Here is a 15,858-nt window from a genome sequence, read left to right on the forward strand (position 1 = left end):
CTTACCCTTGCTGAATGCTGCAAGGATTAAACGATACCATGTCTCTAGCTAAAGTGCTTCATACAGGCCTGGCCCCTCCTATGTGCTCACTAAACAGCGGCTGGCATCAGTTTCAGCAACAAGCTGAATGAGGGCAATGACACTGGCCCTGTCTACATAATGGGGTATTGAGATCTGATGAGAGATGTACGCTGGGGAAGAGCTCCGGAAACTGCGAATCGAACGCAAAAGTGAGGGGTGCTTACATAAGGGTTCCTCTCCCACCTCAGTGCCGAGCCCCAGCTACCACACAGCTAAGATCCCTCCCTAGGGGTGGGAGACTTGCGGAACGCTCTCTTTATTCTTCCTCTGGACAAAATTCTAATCAGTTATTTGGGTCCCCACATCAACTGGACAGGAAAACAGTGAGCCGGAAGGAGAGAGATGGGCTGCTAGAATTGGGACCAGCTCCTGCTAATTATACCCCAGCCCAGGAACCCTCAGAATCCTTGCTGCCCATCCCCGGATCCCTTCATATCCTCACAACTCTGACGCCCCAGCTCTGCTCTGCGGAGCGCTCAGCAAGCGGACCCGCACTTCTCAAGGTCACGTAACCCAGGCCAATTCCTCAAGCTCTCCCAAACATCATCCCTGGGCACACTCCTCTCCCAAACTACTCCACAAACCATGGGGTCCTCTCCCGGAAACTTCCACAAACATATCTCCTCCCGGGGTCCTTCTAAGATGCTTCTTCTATGCTGTCTACCTGCTCTGCAAAATGCTCCCCCTGCCATCTTCCAGGTGCCCCTGGATTCCTCCTCCCTGTCCCCATCCCAGGTCCCCTTATCTCCACGTTGGACGCCAGCGCACTCCAGTCCAGGGTTCTCCACCTGACATCTGCACACACCTCCCGTCTCAAATCCCCCCTCCTCCCGCCCCCTCCCCCACACCCACTCACTCCCAAAACTAGAGTTTCCGCTCCGCAGCTCTTCCATACAGGCGCCTAGCAAGTCCTGGCCCTGTCCATGCTTCTGTCCCCGGGGACGCCTCCCTGCACTGTTCAGCCACACAGGCCAGGCCTCCCCAAAGTTCCCTCCTGAAAGGGAAGGGCACACATCTTCCTCCTGGACCCCTCGAGGCTCTCCTCTCATCCCGAGTCCTCATACAGCCGTCTTTTCGTTTCGCCTCCACCGTCCAAACAATCCGAAACACACCCCGTCCCAGGCTCCCTGACTTCCTCTTCCTACGCAGGCCGGTCCCCCGCTCGTTCCACTCTGGCCCTCGACGGCTCCCAAGTCCCCCCCCCCCCCCCCCCCGACCTCCGCTCTCTCCCCTCTAAACCCCATCAGGCTCCACCTCCAACCCTCACCTGGTCGGGGACGGGGGTGGGAACCCCGGGGCACCCTTCGGGCTTCCGCTCACTCCCAACAAGAACCCCCCCCCCAACTCCTCCCACCACCCTCCGCTGAGTTCTCCTGGGCTCCCCTCAGGGCCCGAGGCCCCTCTCCCGGGAACCCGTCTGCCGGTCCGCTCGCTCCCACTCCCACTCGCAGCCGGGTCCGATGCCCTGCGCGCCTCCTCTCGGCCGGCCCCGGTCGGGCTCTCCCGCCCCCTCCCGCCTCGAGCCGTCGGGTGCCTCAGGAGCCTCGGACGGCCCCTCTCTCGGTCTCCGGGCCGGTCGCGGTCCCCTCCCGCCCCCCCCCCGGCCGTCCCGGCGGCCATTGCTCCAAGATGGCGGCGGCGGCGGCGGCGGGTGAGGCCGGGCCGGGCCGGGCGGGGGGTCGGGGGTCCCGGGGCGGCGCTCACCTGCAGCTCGGCGCGCTCGGCCTCCCAGCGGGCCTTCTCCGCTTCGAAGCGCGCCCACTCGTGCTGGATAAAGTGCAGGATCCCGGGCAGGCTCAGGGGCTCGGGCCCCGCTGAAGGCCCCGGGCTGCCTCCGCCGCCGCCTCCCTTACCGGCCGGGCCGGGCCCCGGGGCAGCGGCAGAGGCCGGGGCCGCCCCCGTCGGGCCGGGGCCCGCGCCGGAGCCGAGCGGGCGGCAGGAGGAGGCGGCGGCGGCGACCGCGGCGGCCGCTCGCTCCTCCATCATGGAGGCCCCGGGGCCGGCCCGCGCGCCCGCTGTGCCTCGCGCGCCTGCGCGGCCGTACCCCCCCCCGCCCCCCCGCGCGCACCGCCCGCGCGCGCGCTTGGCGGGGGCCGGGGGGGCCGGTGATGGGAACGAGGCCCGGCGCGCGCCTCGCCCACCCGGGTCGACCCCGAAAGCGCGCGCGCGCGCGCGCGCGCGGGTGGGCGGGAGGGGGCGGGACGGAAGCACGCACCTCGAGGAAAGCTCAGGAGACCCAGGCCCAGCACTAGGGTCGCCCCTAGGAAAAGCGGGACTTTGGGAGGGGCCGTTTCCTGCCCCTTCGCCCCAAAGAAAGATTCTAACCCCCTCCAGACCCAAATGCCACTCTCCTGGACAAACAGTGTCAGAGAGAAAGGGCGACCACCAAGGGTGATTTCTGCGATGGCCCCATCCTCTCTGATTCCTGGCCGGGGTCAGTAGTCATGGTAACCCTTCCGCGGTCTGGAAGCCTCCCCCTTTGTGGTTATGAAGTCCCAAACCTGCCCTGTCACTGGACTTGGGGAAGGTTGCTAAGGTAACCTAAGCCCCTGGTGGTCCTTCTGCCCCCACCCTCATTCGGTTACTATGGCAACCTCACCTAGCACTCAGGTAGCAAGGACCCCAGCCCCAAGGACACTGACTGCTGAGAGAACACCTCTTTCCCAACCCCTCCCCCTAGCCGCCCAGCTGGCATTACCATGGTAACCGGATCCCCCCTCTTTCTCGTTGTGGGAGGCCTGTGGCCCAAACCAACCAGGTGTTTTTATTTAGAGGAGAAGATGCTCTGCGGAGGGCTAGTTGCTATGGTTACAGGGCCTGGACCAGGAGGTGGAGACGGGCAAGGGCAAGCCCTGGTTACTATGGTAACAAGAGCAGCCCCACCTCCCACCCTTCCCCACCCACCCCCCCCCCCCCCCGCCCTCTTCCAGGGACCCTAGGAACCAGGCCCACCAAGGCAGGGGATGTTTTAGGATTGTGTCTCAGGATGGAGTGTGTCTAGGGAAGGCGTTGTCATGGTAACAGCTCTGGTCACTTCTAGCCCCACCTCTCTGGACACATTCATAAGAAAGGGATGGTTATAGGTCGCTGTGGTAACTGACACCCTTCCCACCCACTCCTGAGACACTCCAGGTGGTGCCTGAGCTTATGGAACTTCAAGAAAAAGGATTCTCTGACCTTCTCGCTGCCACTTCTGTAGGTAAGATGTGCAAAATTCTCTTGTGCAAAATTGGCTGATTTGGGGTTTTCTGGTCCTTGTCCCCTCAGCAGTGCATTTGAGCTGGTCTGGAACCGCCCACCGGGAGCTCCCACAGCAGCCTAGGAGGTAAGAAGTCCCACAGTGTCACCAGCACTCAGGTGGAAATCGCCCTTCTCCCCAAAGCCGTTCCTACACATCGCTCATTTTCTTCACCTGCCACATTCGCACCCCGCAGATGCAGCAGCTAAGACTCAGTCCAGATCAGAGCTCAGGCCGGGTGAACCTAGGCCTGAAGGGAATCTGGATCCACTGACCCTTGTTTGATGGGACATGGAGAGACACAAAGTCTCCTCTTAACTGTCCTCTCCTTCCCTGACCCTCTTTCCTCTGCCACACCCCCTGCTGGTCTCCTGACCTATCTGTAAGTTGTGAGTGTGGTTTTTGTCTGCTCACCTCTGGAGGGCCCGCCCAATGACTGCCTCCACCTTCCCGAGTCCCCAGAAGAGTTGATGGGTTGAAGTACGGAATACGCCATATTCAGCTTTGAAAGCACCTGCAGAATGTTCGCTGAGGGTGGACAGAGAGCTGGGCTGTCTTGAGTGGACTCAAGAGGGATAGCAGAGTTTATTGGTTGAAAACAATAAACTGGACAAAACTCGCCAGGTTTGGGAGTCACATCTGGGTCCACCATCTGCCAGCTGTGTGACCTTGAACGAGTGACTTCACTTCTCTGTGCTGCAGTTTTCTCATCTCTAAATGTGATCAGAACTTGAAGAGCAAACAAGTTCCTATGTGTAAAGTGCTTAGAAAGGGGTCTGGCGTATCACGATTGGCTAGAATCGTTGATAGCGTCATCCTGATGGGATTCAGAGAGAGAACATTCGCACCTTCAAAATCATCATTTCATCCACTTTGCCTCGATAAAGGAGATTTGAGCCCTCATAGTTGGGGAAGCCAAGAGCAACCTAGTCAGGGGGCTGGATGATTCCTTTCTCTTTATTCTCTGGTGCCTTCGCTTGCTCGTCTGACTGTCATACTCACTGGTCTCTGAGGACCCCATTTCTGTCCTCTGTCCGGCTGGGCATCTTGGGGCCTAGAGTCAGCCAGACAGAGCATTCCAATAGCCAGGGCCTGAGAAGTAGAGACCTGAGTTCTCCATGGTTTCTATCTCTGAGCCCCACGTTCCCCATCTGAACACCTAGACTCAGTCACTGGTGCCACACAAATTTATTAAGCACCTGCTATGTGTCAGGCACTGAGCTGTGCCCTGAGTATACATCAGGGAACAAAATAATAAGTGAAATCTACGTGATAACGATGAGGGGAGAAAACGCAGGGATGGGTGGGGCGCACGAAATACGTGGGTGACGGGGAGATGCATTTTGAGAAAGAAAAGCCAAAGAGAGGGCTCACTGGACAGGTGACATTTGAGGAGAGGCCTGAAGGCCAGGAGGGAGGAGCCATGTGGAGACCTGGGGATGAGCTTCCGGGCAGAAGGAGCCGCTGATCTTTGGCCGTGGTGTCCCGGATGTATTTGAACGCTGGTGTTCGGCGGGCAGCGCGTCTGGAGCTAAGAGTGGGAGGGGGTGGAGGATTAGACAGAGCCCAGGGGGCCCCGGTAAAGACTCGGCTTTTCCCTTGAGTGAGTTGTGGGCCACAGAAGGGTCTGAGCAGACGCAGGACGGGATCTAATTTGAGTTTTAACAGGATGCCTCTGGGCGCTGAGTGGGGAACAGACTGTTGGGAGATGCGGACACGGCAGGATGATGGTCTCTTTTTAGAATCTTCAGAAGGTTCCGAAACTATCCGTGATCTCTCCTGTGCTTCTATGTACATACGCTCTAAGCGTCTAAGATTTTTAAGACCCCAAAGAGTCTGTGGTTCCGAAGTCTCCTCCCCCCCCCCCCCCCCAGTAATGTGAGGTCAGGGTTGCTGTCTGTCTTTGTGTGCCATGTGTCCACTGCTGTGTCCCCAGTGCCTCAAACAGTGCCTGGCACATTGTAGGAGTTCCACAAACAGAGGGAAGGACTGAAGGAAGGAAGAATCAATCTAAGATCCAGAAGGCAATTCCAAGGTTCTAAAACTTAAGTTGTTAGGGCGCCTCGGTGGCTCAGTCAATTAAGTGTCCGACTTCGGCTCAGGTCACGATCTCAGAGTTTGTGAGTTCAAGCCCCACATCAGGTTCTCTGCCATCAGTGCAGAGCGCACTTCAGATCCACCCCCCCTCTCTATCAAAAAATAAACATAAAAATAAAAGTTGCTCTTAAAGTGCAACTTGGATTCTTAAGTGTCAGCCGAGGCGGGTCAGAGAAGGGGAAACAGGCCTGGGATGGGTGAAGAGAGATAGGAGCCTATTCCTGGTAGGAGATAGAGTGGGAAGAGGCAGGAAGACTCAGGCCACATAGTGCAGAGTTTGGCTTCAGGAACTTGGGGCATGGGGGGCCCAGGGAGGACTTCTGACCCAGCCTGGGGTTCGGGGAGGGCTTCCTGGGAGAGGAGCCATCAGAGCCGAGGCCTAAAGCGTAAGTAGGTGTTCTCCAGGAGAAAAGAGGCACGGGGAGGAGGGGTGTTTGGGAGGAGAAGCAGAAGGAACAGAATGTCCAAAGGCTTAGAAATAAGATCTGTTTGAGGCGAAGTCCAAGGTGGCTTAGGCACAGAGTCTGACACATGGCAGGAGACGGGGCTGGACCCGGTGGGCCAGCAAGGGACAGGTCACCCAAGGGCTCGCGGGATGTTGTAAGAAACTTAAACTTTCTCCTCGGGTTACCGAAGAGCCATGGCAGGTTCGGACCAGGGAGGGAGAGGTCAGGTTTGTGCTTTATGAAAACCTCTCTGGCTGCCACGAGGAGGGGATTTAGTCAGGAGACCAGGGAGGGGTGCCTGGGTGGCTCAGTCAGTTGAGCTCAGGTCATGATCTTGCATTTGAGGGTTCAAGCCCCACATCAGGCTCTCTGCTGTCAGTACAGAGCCCTCTTCAGATCCTCAGTCTCCCTCTCTCTGCCCCTCCTCTGCCTCACACATGCTCGCTCCCTCTCAAAAATAAATAAAAACATTAAAAAAAAAAAAAAAAAGGAGACCGGGGAGGCTGAGGGGGGATCTGGGTGGACCCGGGCCCAAGGGGGAGCTTTGGTCAGAAGTATTTAGGTGGGTGGGAAGATTAGCTGGATCTCTGATGTCACCCTTCCCGGGAGGAGTAGAAACCCATGGAAATCCCTCATGGAAAAACATTCTGAGTATCTACTCCTGTGCCAGAGACCAGCCAGAGCTTCAAAGTTGTGCGGGGCACAGGGAGGCAGCGCCACCTGGAGGTTGCTTAGGAGTGCGGCCAATGAATGAAGAGTGGGCGTCCCCTACCTCCCCAGCCTCTTTTGGGCTGTCCCACTCCCCTTAAAAAAAAAAAAAAAAAAAAAAAAAAAAAAAAAAAATTCTAGGGGGAACTGGGTGACTCCCTGTTAAGCGGCTGACTCTTGATTTCGGCTCAGGTCGTGATCTCATGGTTCTTGAGTTCAAGCCCCCTGTCAGGCTCTGTGCTGACAGCAAGAGCCTGCTTGGGATTGTCTGTCTTTGTCCCTTCCCTGCTCATGCTCTCTCAACAAACCAACATTTAAAAAAATTTTAGTTGTGGGGGCGCCTGGGTGGCTCAGTCGGTGAAGCATCCGACTTCGGCTCAGGTCACGATCTCACCATTCCTGAGTTGGAACCCCATGGCGGGCTCTGTGCGGACAGCTCAGAGCCCGGAGCCTGATTCAGATTCTATGTCTCCCTCTCTCTCTGCCCCTCCCCTGTTCGCGCTCTCTCTCAAAACTAAACATTAAAAAAATTTTTTTTGAGTTGTAATAAAATACACAAAGCAAAATTTATCATCTAAACAAATTTTTTTTCATTTTTTACATTTATTTTTGAGAGACAGAGCATGAGCATGAGCAAGGGAGGGGCAGAGAAAGACGGAGACACAGAATCCGAAGCAGGCTCCGGGCTCTGAGCTGTCAGCACAGAGCTCGACACCCGAGCCGAAGTCAGACGCTTAACCGACTGAGCCACCCAGGCACCCCTCATCTAAACAATTCTTAAGCGCGTAGTTCAATAGTGTTGTATATATTCGACATTATTGTGCAGTTTCCAGAACTTCCTCAATCTTGCAAAACTGGAAATCTATACCCATTAAACAACTCCATTTCACCCTCCTCACAGCCCCTGGCAACCACCTTTCTACTTTCTGGCTCCAGGAATTTGTTTGTTTGTTAAGTTTATTTATTTTGAGAGAGAGCGAGCACGGAGGAGGGGCAGAGAGAGAGAGAGAAGAGACAGAACCCCAAGCAGGCTCTGTGCTGACAGCACAGAGCCGGAGGTGGGACTCGAGCCCATGAACCGTGAGATCATGACCTGAGCCGAAATCAAGAGTCTGATGCTGAATGGACTGGGCCAGGCAGGCGCCCCTATGTTTCTAGGAGTGTGATCCAGTCCGTGGTGGTTGTTTAATTTAATGAGTAGGCAGTATTAAAAACTGGGATAATTCTGATTTAAGAAAACATTTCTAGCTTTTCTTGCAAAACCAAACCAATCTGGCCGACCATCAGATGACCAGATGGCACAGGAGTTGAGGAAGTGAGAAGGGGACTGTGGGGGAGGGGCTCGGTGCCCATGCTGCAGCCTCCCCTCCCCACCTGCAGCCCGGACAGGGTGTGAGAGGGACAGGAGAGAGAGATCAGGAGGGGCTTCCTGGAGGAGGGAACGGTGGAGCAGAAGGTGCAGCCTGGGCTCGGGGATAGAGTTGGGCATTTCTAATCGAACCCAAAACAGAATGAGAAGTCGACAAAGAAAAGGATAAGGAATAGGTGGGATTGAACAAGGAAGAAGGGAAGGTGAATCACTTGATAAAAACTTGCTAAGCACCAGGTCCTGTGCTGGGTGGAACGTGGGACCCAGCAGTGATGGAGACCAGCTCAGGGCCGGCCCTCATGGGTCTCACAATCCAGTGGGAGGATGCAGACCTGCCCCCACGCAGTAATGACGGAGAGTGGTGGACTAGGGTGGGAGAACCCAAGGAGCTGAAGGAGCCCAGAGGGAGGTGGATGGGAAGTCAGAGAGGGCTTCCTGGAGGAGGGCAAGTCAGAGCTGACACTACATAGAGAAAGGGCTGGGAGAGAAGGGCAATGCTGAGGATTAAGGAGGTCTGGTAGGAGGTTTCTGACAACCAGCTCCAGCCTCCCCTTTCATTCTCCCTCCCCAGGATGCCCTGGAGGCCCAGCTAGGGCCCGACTTTGGCCCCATGCGGCTCACCCGCTGCCAGGCTGTCCTGGCAGCCGCCATCACTCTCAACCTCCTGGTCCTCTTCTATGTCTCGTGGCTACAGCACCAGCCCAGGAACTCCCGGGCCCGGGGTCCCCGCCGTGGAGCTGCCGCCGGCCCCCGCGTCACCGTCCTGGTGCGCGAGTTCGAGGCCTTCGACAACGCGGTGCCAGAGCTGGTGGACTCCTTCCTGCAACAGGACGCGGCCCAGCCGGTGGTGGTGGCCGCCGACACGCTCCCCTACCCACCCCTGGCCCTGCCCCGGGTTCCCAACGTTCGTCTGGCGCTACTCCAGCCCGCCCTGGACCGGCCCGCCGCCGCCTCGCGCCCCGAGACCTATGTAGCCACCGAATTCGTGGCCCTGGTGCCCGACGGGGCTAGGGCCGAGGTACCGGGCCAGCTGGAGCACATGGTGGAGGCGCTCCGGGCCGGAGGTGCACGCCTGGTGGCCGCCCCCGTCGCCTCCGCCAACCCCGCCCGCTGCTTGGCCCTGAACGTCAGCCTGCGCGAGTGGACCGCCCGCTACGGCCCCGCCCCGTCCGCGCCCCGCTGCGACGCCCTGGACGGAGACGCCGTGGTGCTCCTGCGCTCCCGCGACCTCTTCAACCTGTCGGCGCCCCTGGCCCGGCCGGTGGGCACCGGCCTCTTCCTGCAGACGGCCCTCCGCGGCTGGGCCGTGCGGCTGCTGGACCTGCCGTTCGGCGCGGCGCGCCTGCCCCCGCTGGCCACGGCCCACGCGCGCTGGAAGGCGGAGCGCGAGGGGCGCGCGCGGCGGGCGGCGCTGCTGCGCGCGCTGGGCATCCGCCTGGTGAGCGGGGAGGGCGGGCGGCTCGAGTGGTTCGGCTGCAGCAAGGAGACGCCGCGCTGCTTCGGGACGGTGGTGGGCGACACGCCGGCCTACCTGTACGAGCAGCGCTGGACGCCGCCGTGCTGCCTGCGCGCGCTGCGCGAGACCGCCCGCTACGTGGTGGGCGTGCTGGAGGCGGCGGGCGTGCGCTACTGGCTGGAGGGCGGCTCGCTGCTGGGGGCCGCCCGCCACGGGGACATCATCCCGTGGGACTACGACGTGGACCTGGGCATCTACCTGGAGGACGTGGGCAACTGCGAGCAGCTGCGCGGCGCCGAGGCGGGCTCGGTGGTGGACGAGCGCGGCTTCGTGTGGGAGAAGGCCGTAGAGGGCGACTTCTTCCGCGTGCAGTACAGCGAGAGCAACCATCTGCACGTGGACCTGTGGCCTTTCTACCCCCGCAACGGGGTCATGACCAAGGACACGTGGCTGGACCACCGGCAGGATGTCGAGTTCCCCGAACACTTCCTGCAGCCTCTCGTGCCCCTGCCCTTCGCTGGCTTCGTGGCGCAGGCGCCTAACAACTACCGTCGCTTCCTGGAGCTCAAGTTCGGCCCCGGGGTCATCGAGAACCCGGAGTACCCCAACCCCTCACTCCTGAGTTTGGCGGGAAGCGGCTGAGGCTCCAGCGGCCGCTCTTGGGGTCGGGAGAAGAACGCTCATGCGCGGGGAGCTGGCCTTTGCTTCGGCGCCGCTGGCGTTTGGTGGGCGGGCCGGGGATGCCCAGCTGTCCTGCAAGGCCCAGCACAGGCCCGGACGTCGAAGACCTACGCTGCCCAAGATTAACGAGAGCGTGGGCTTTATTCAGAGCACGGACACATTTTGTAAAGAGGAAAGCGTGTGGGTTCTGAGCTGGACTGCCGCGACCAAAACCCCAGCTCTACCACTTGCGACTTAGGTGGGCCTGGGCGACTGTCCCAGCTTCTCTGTGCCTCAGTTTCTTCCGGGATTCAATGAGCGCCCTCTGTCCAGCTCACAGTCCGTGGGGCACTTGGTTGCTGGGGCTGCTTCCGCCACCAGGGGGCGCCGTTGTCCTGCTGTGGGGCCAAGGCGCCGGTAAGCCTGTCCCCTCCGTTGTTCTGTAGCTTTCCTGACTCCTGAGTCTCAGGCCTCTCTAATCCCCAGTGTCTTGCAGGACCGGATAACTATCGCCCTTCGAGGGCCCCGGGAGGTGCATGCTGCTCTTGACCTCCTCTTCCAGAGGAGGGAACAGGCTCGGAGCCCTGAGCTGCAGCTATGGTTAAGAACCGGGTCCTGGATGCCGGCCCCACTCCATGTTAACGGTGTTACCTCATTATTTCAGCTCTCTGCACCTGTTAGCCCACTGCAAGGCCGGATAAACAGTCGTCATAACTCACGTTACTCAGCACATACCGTGTGCCAGGCATCCTTCTCAGTATTTCACACAGATTCACTGATTTATGTCTCACCCCCAGGTCCTGAGGTGAGAGCTGCTATTATTTCCATTTCACAGGGGAGCAAACTGAGGCTAGAATGGTAAAGCCATTTGCCCAAGGTCAGACAGCTTGGGAAGTGACCGAGCAGGGACTTGAACCCAGGCAGTCAGTCTGGAGCCCACACAGAAGTTGGATACTATGCCCCTCTCTGTGGTACCGCTCTGCGTCTCCGAAACTCTGCTTTGCACCTAAGAAATGGAGGTGACTGGGTGCTGGGTGGCACTTGAGTGGTAAAGGGGTCAGGAATCAAGGCTGGGGTTGGCTCCTGGCTTGGCCACTTATTTTCCTGGTCATCTTAGGCAAGTCACGGCCTCCCTGAACCTATAGGTCGGGTGTGGGGGATCGGTGTCATTGCAGACACATGAAGCCCTTGGAGGAGGAGACCTCACAGGCCAGCAAGAGGGAAGACGCATGCGAATTTGTCCCAGTCTCCTGAGACTCAGATGTCCAAAGCCTGACTTCTTAGAACACAGCCTCTGTTTTTAGCCACTGAACCCGCAAATGGCCCCGAGACTGTTGGGTTTCTGTGGAGCGTTTGGGAAACATACGGGGATGATTTGGGGTGATCACGGGGTGCTCTTGGCTCTCCAGAGCCACGGCCCAGGGATGGAGACGTCCCATAATATGCAGGGCGTCTCCACCTAATAAAACATCGTCCCTTGTCACGTGCGGTTTTGAAATGCCCCACAGGGCATTCGTGAAGGATGTGTGATGTCCAAAACCTTTTGTAACAGGTACAGTAATATAAATTAATATATAAGTTAGTATATGCATCCATCTATTTAAATATTTCTTTTTGATTCTCTAAAGAATGGAAACGATCCCTCTCTGTATACATATTTCTTTAAGTTGTTTGCCAGGAACATAAGCTGAAGCTCACATCGTTCTTAATTGTTGCAATGATTTTGTTTTATTTAGAAACTTATTTAGAAATTGTTGGTGTGATTTCGTGACACAGCTATATATACATATATATATTCGTATATATTTATGAATATATATATCGCTTATTTATTTATTTATTATATAAAATATATATAAAGTAACCCTGCCTTAGCTGTGATTTGATAAGGGAACCACAACGAGTGCTTCTGGCAACTTCTCACTGAGCTCAGTTTCATCAGGTGACTTGGGGTCTCAATAGATCATTTCTCTTGGCATTATCCACGGCGTTTTGGTGTTTTCTCCTCTCCTCACTGTTCTTGAACTATCAGCAATTACACTAAAATCTTTTGTAGCCTCTCTAATACTGTGTGACAGCTCTGTGCATTCGCTGTCTTTATTATCGATTAAGTAATAATTTGGCAGAAAACCTGCTGCAGCAACTAACTTGAATTAAGGAGTTTATATGAGGATGTGTATTACTGAGTTTAATGCTTTCTCTTTTAGCTAGAACAGAGATGTTTCGGTATTGTAAAAACCAGCACATTCATACCAATGTCTACTAACCAAATTTTAGCCTCACTCAGAAAACCCTGGTTAAGAATCGTCGGAGCCCAGGGTGGTCCGGCTGGCTCAGTCAGAAGAGCATGCAACTCTTGATCTCTGGATCGTGAGTTCAAGCCCCACCTCGGGTGCAGGGATTACTTAAATAAGTAAAAAGTAAATAAAGTTTAGAAATCAAAAGGGGCAGCTGGGTGGCTCAGTCGGTTAAGCATCCAACTTAGGCTCAGGTCATGATCTCGCGGTCTGTGAGTTCAAGCCCCGCGTCGGGCTCTGTGCTGACAGTTCAGAGCCTGGAGTCTGCTTCGGACTCTGTGTCTCCCTCTCTCTCTGCCCGTACCCCACTCCCACTCTTGTCTCTCTCTCTCTCTCTCAAAAATAAACATTAAAATTTAATTAAAAAAATTATCTGAGCCCAGAACCGAACTCTCTATTCATGCAAACACAAAGTCCTTTTTGTAAGGTTTTGATAGGTCCTAAATGAGGCAAGTTTGTATGGTGTTTTGTTCAAAACCTGGCCAAGGATTGTCAACAATTTCTGAAAATCATGGTCTACATGGCTCTTGATAATCAAACACCAATAGCGTGTGTTTCCAGCCACCTCCTTGGGTTCTCGCTTCTGCCCCACAGATTTTCGTATTAAAATTCCTGTTATAAATTATCGTTTTATTTCTTTTTTGTTACATTTAGGGCAATAGAGAGATGGGGGGGTTGTGTGGGGTTTTTTTTAAGTTTATTTTGAGAGTGCAACCACAAGTGGGGGGGGGGGCAGAGAGGGAGAGAGAGAATCCCGAGCAGACTCTGTGTTGACCAAGGTGGGGCTCGAACCCCTGAACTGTGAGATCAGGACCTGAGCCAAAAATCAAGAGTCACATGCTTAACCGACTGAGCCACCCAGGCGCCCCTAAGAGATTGTTTTTAAAATCATGTGCAGGGGGCGCCTGGCGGGCTCCGTCAAAAGAGCATGTGACTCTTGCTCTCAGGGTCATGAGATTGAGCCCCACACTGGGTATAGAGGTAACTAAAGTAAACTTAAATAAAGTCATGCGCAGATGAGTTATATTATCTATTTCATTTCATTCCATTTCAGCAGAGCCAAGAGGGTTTTCCCAGAGCTGATAGTCAAGCCATCACATGCGCTGGTGTGGCCCTCAGGGTGGTTCAAACATGAAAATATCAGATTATAGATTCAACCTGTTGCTAAACGACCACTGCCATGAGCCCCCCCCCCCCGCGCCCCCGTATTATCACTCCCCCGGCTGGACGTGGGGACTCCCTGGATCTCTCTGACCCCGGCAACCAAGGGGTTAACACTGGGCATAGATGGAGGGAATGGGGCCCCCTGTCTTAAATGCTGTTGGATGGTCCGCTCCCTTTACCGAGCAGCAAATATTTGTGTACCCTTCGTGGGCATTGCAAAATATTTGCTATGGAAAGTGGAGAGCAGGCAAAGAGCCATGTACAAATGCACCTTTATATACATTAGCCCCAAGCTGGAAACCACCCAGTGTCCATTACAGGTGAATGGATAAACAAACGTGAAGGGTGGAGAGCAGAATACTCTTTGGTGGTTAAACACAAAAAGGAATAAACTGGTCTGTGCAAAAACATGACTAAAATCTCAAAGGCACGATGCAAAGTAAGAGAAGCAGGGCGCAAAAGGCAACATACTATATAATTCCACCAATGTGAAATTCTAGAAGAGACAAACTAATCCTTAGTGACCCAAAGGAGCAGCAGGAAATCTGGGGGCGGTGGGAGAATCGTATATCTTGAATGTGGTGGGTTTCACTAACGTATGTATCTTGTCAAAACTCATGCAATTGCTGGGGCACCTGGGTGGCGCAGTCAGTTAAGCCTCCGACTTCAGCCAGGTCACGATCTCGCGGTCCGTGAGTTGGAGCCCCGTGTCGGGCTCTGGGCTGATGGCTCAGAGCCTGGAGCCTGTTTCCAATTCTGTGTCTCCCTCTCTCTCTACCCCTCCCCTGTTCATGCTCTGTCTCTCTCTGTCCCAAAAATAAATAAATGTTGAAAAAAAAAAAAAACTCATCCAATTACTTGCTTTATTCTTTAAATTCTCTAACGTTTATTCATTTTTGAGAGAGAGCGAGTGGGGGAGGGGCAGAGAGAGAGACACAGAAGCTGCAGCAGGCTCCAGGCTCAGAGCCGTCAGCCCAGAGCCCGACGCAGGGCTCGAACTCACAGACTGTGAGATCATGACCTGAGCTGGAGTCAAGTCGGCCGCCCAAACGACTGAGCCACCCAGGCGCCCCCCCCCCCATCCAATTACCTACTTTAGCAGATGCACTTTATGGGATGCAAGTTATACCTTAATAAGGTTGACCCCTCCCCCCTACAAAAGTCCAACCGCCCTAGAAACGTTGTCGCTAGGAGAGACAAAGCTGTCATCACCCTGTGTCTGCCAGTCCCCCACCCCCATCCTGTGACTATGAGCCTAGGACGCAGGTCCAAGCCTAGTGCAGGGCTAGCCGGAGTACTTCCTCCCAAGCCAGGCTTCTTCAAAGGAGCAAGAGGGGTGTCCCCCAAAACAGGGGTGGATCTGGCAATGGAGGAAGGGAGCGGGAGGTGGGAGCCGGGCCCCAGAAGGTGGCCTCACGTGCGCTTTGCCTTCTGCTCTTATGTAAACTTCACTAGTGGCCTTTGGGTGAGGCACACACATAACAGAGCCATTGTCACCAGAGGGTGAGACTCCCTAGTGCTTACACAAGGTCACACAGCTGGCAGGTAGCAAAAAGCAGGATCTGAGCTAGCCTAACAGCCTCTTCTAGCCAGGCGGCTCTGTAGCTGGAGCCCAATTCATTCATTCTGCAAATGTTTATCGAGTACCTACTCTGTGCCAGTCCCCACGCTGTGCCGAGCATACACTGGTGAACAGGACTAAGGTGGTGGGCACGTTGTAGTGGGAAACAGGTCTGGAGCACCCGTCCACACTGAGGAGGCCTGAAATGGTTCCTGACCCAGATCAGCAAAGTAGTGGCATGTGCCCAGCAAATCTTAAAAAATGGAATAGAAAGAGGTGCCTGGGTGGCTCCGTTGGTTAAGCATCCGACTTCCGCTCGGGTCATGATCTCATGGTTCATGAGTTCGAGCCCCGCATCGGGCTGGCTGCTGTCAGCATGGAGCCCGCTGCGGATCCTCTGTCCCCCCTCCCTCTCTATGCTCCTCCCCTACTCACACTCTCTCAAAAATAATTTAAAAAAAAATGGAATAGAGGAAAAGGGGAATACCATTCTGTTGGGCTTGTCTGGGTTACGTATTCCTCGTATATACACATATTCCATATACAGTATATATAGTACCTATGCATGTGTGTATCTCTTTAACATTTATTTATTATTTTTTGGGGGGGGGGGACAGAGAGAGACAGAGCATGAACGGGGGAGGGGCAGAGAGAGAGGGAGACACAGAATCGGAAACAGGCTCCAGGCTCTGAGCTGTCAGCACACAGCCCGACGCGGGGCTCGAACTTACGGACCACGAGATCGTGACCTGGCTGAAGTCGGATGCTTAACCGACTGCGC

General features: G+C 55.5%; 2 protein-coding genes across 10 annotated transcripts in view; one reads left to right on the forward strand and one right to left on the reverse strand.

Annotated features, from left to right (window-relative positions):
- STRN4 (striatin 4) overlaps nt 1–2,086 on the reverse strand; it is a 26,173-nt gene extending 24,087 nt beyond the window's left edge. For 2 of the 7 annotated variants that reach the window (XM_053211037.1, XM_053211036.1), the window contains exon 1: nt 1,786–2,086. In XM_053211037.1, coding sequence (XP_053067012.1) covers nt 1,786–2,067 — 282 coding nt within the window. In that variant the 5' untranslated portion in view covers nt 2,068–2,086. Of the gene's footprint in view, nt 1–5; nt 28–1,096; nt 1,226–1,785 lie in introns of those variants that run through there. The other 5 variants (XM_053211038.1, XM_027036974.2, XM_053211039.1 and 2 more) reach the window with 4 other exon arrangements.
- FKRP (fukutin related protein) lies at nt 1,678–11,346 on the forward strand. 3 transcript variants are annotated; one of them, XM_027037886.2, is made up of 3 exons: nt 1,678–1,732; nt 3,349–3,406; nt 8,511–11,346. In XM_027037886.2, exon 3 carries the CDS (start codon nt 8,550–8,552, stop codon nt 10,035–10,037), a length of 1,488 nt encoding a protein of 495 aa, XP_026893687.1. In that variant the 5' UTR covers nt 1,678–1,732; nt 3,349–3,406; nt 8,511–8,549; the 3' UTR covers nt 10,038–11,346. The 3 variants fall into 3 exon arrangements, with proteins under 3 accessions (XP_026893687.1, XP_053067018.1, XP_026893686.1); XM_053211043.1 differs by having other exon boundaries at nt 1,695–1,732; nt 3,352–3,406; XM_027037885.2 differs by lacking the exon at nt 1,678–1,732 and having other exon boundaries at nt 2,982–3,406.
- The last annotated feature ends 4,512 nt before the right edge of the window (nt 11,347–15,858 follow it).

Source organism: Acinonyx jubatus, chromosome E2 (genome assembly GCF_027475565.1).
Source record: "Acinonyx jubatus isolate Ajub_Pintada_27869175 chromosome E2, VMU_Ajub_asm_v1.0, whole genome shotgun sequence".
In the NCBI taxonomy this organism is placed as follows: domain Eukaryota; kingdom Metazoa; phylum Chordata; class Mammalia; order Carnivora; family Felidae; genus Acinonyx; species Acinonyx jubatus.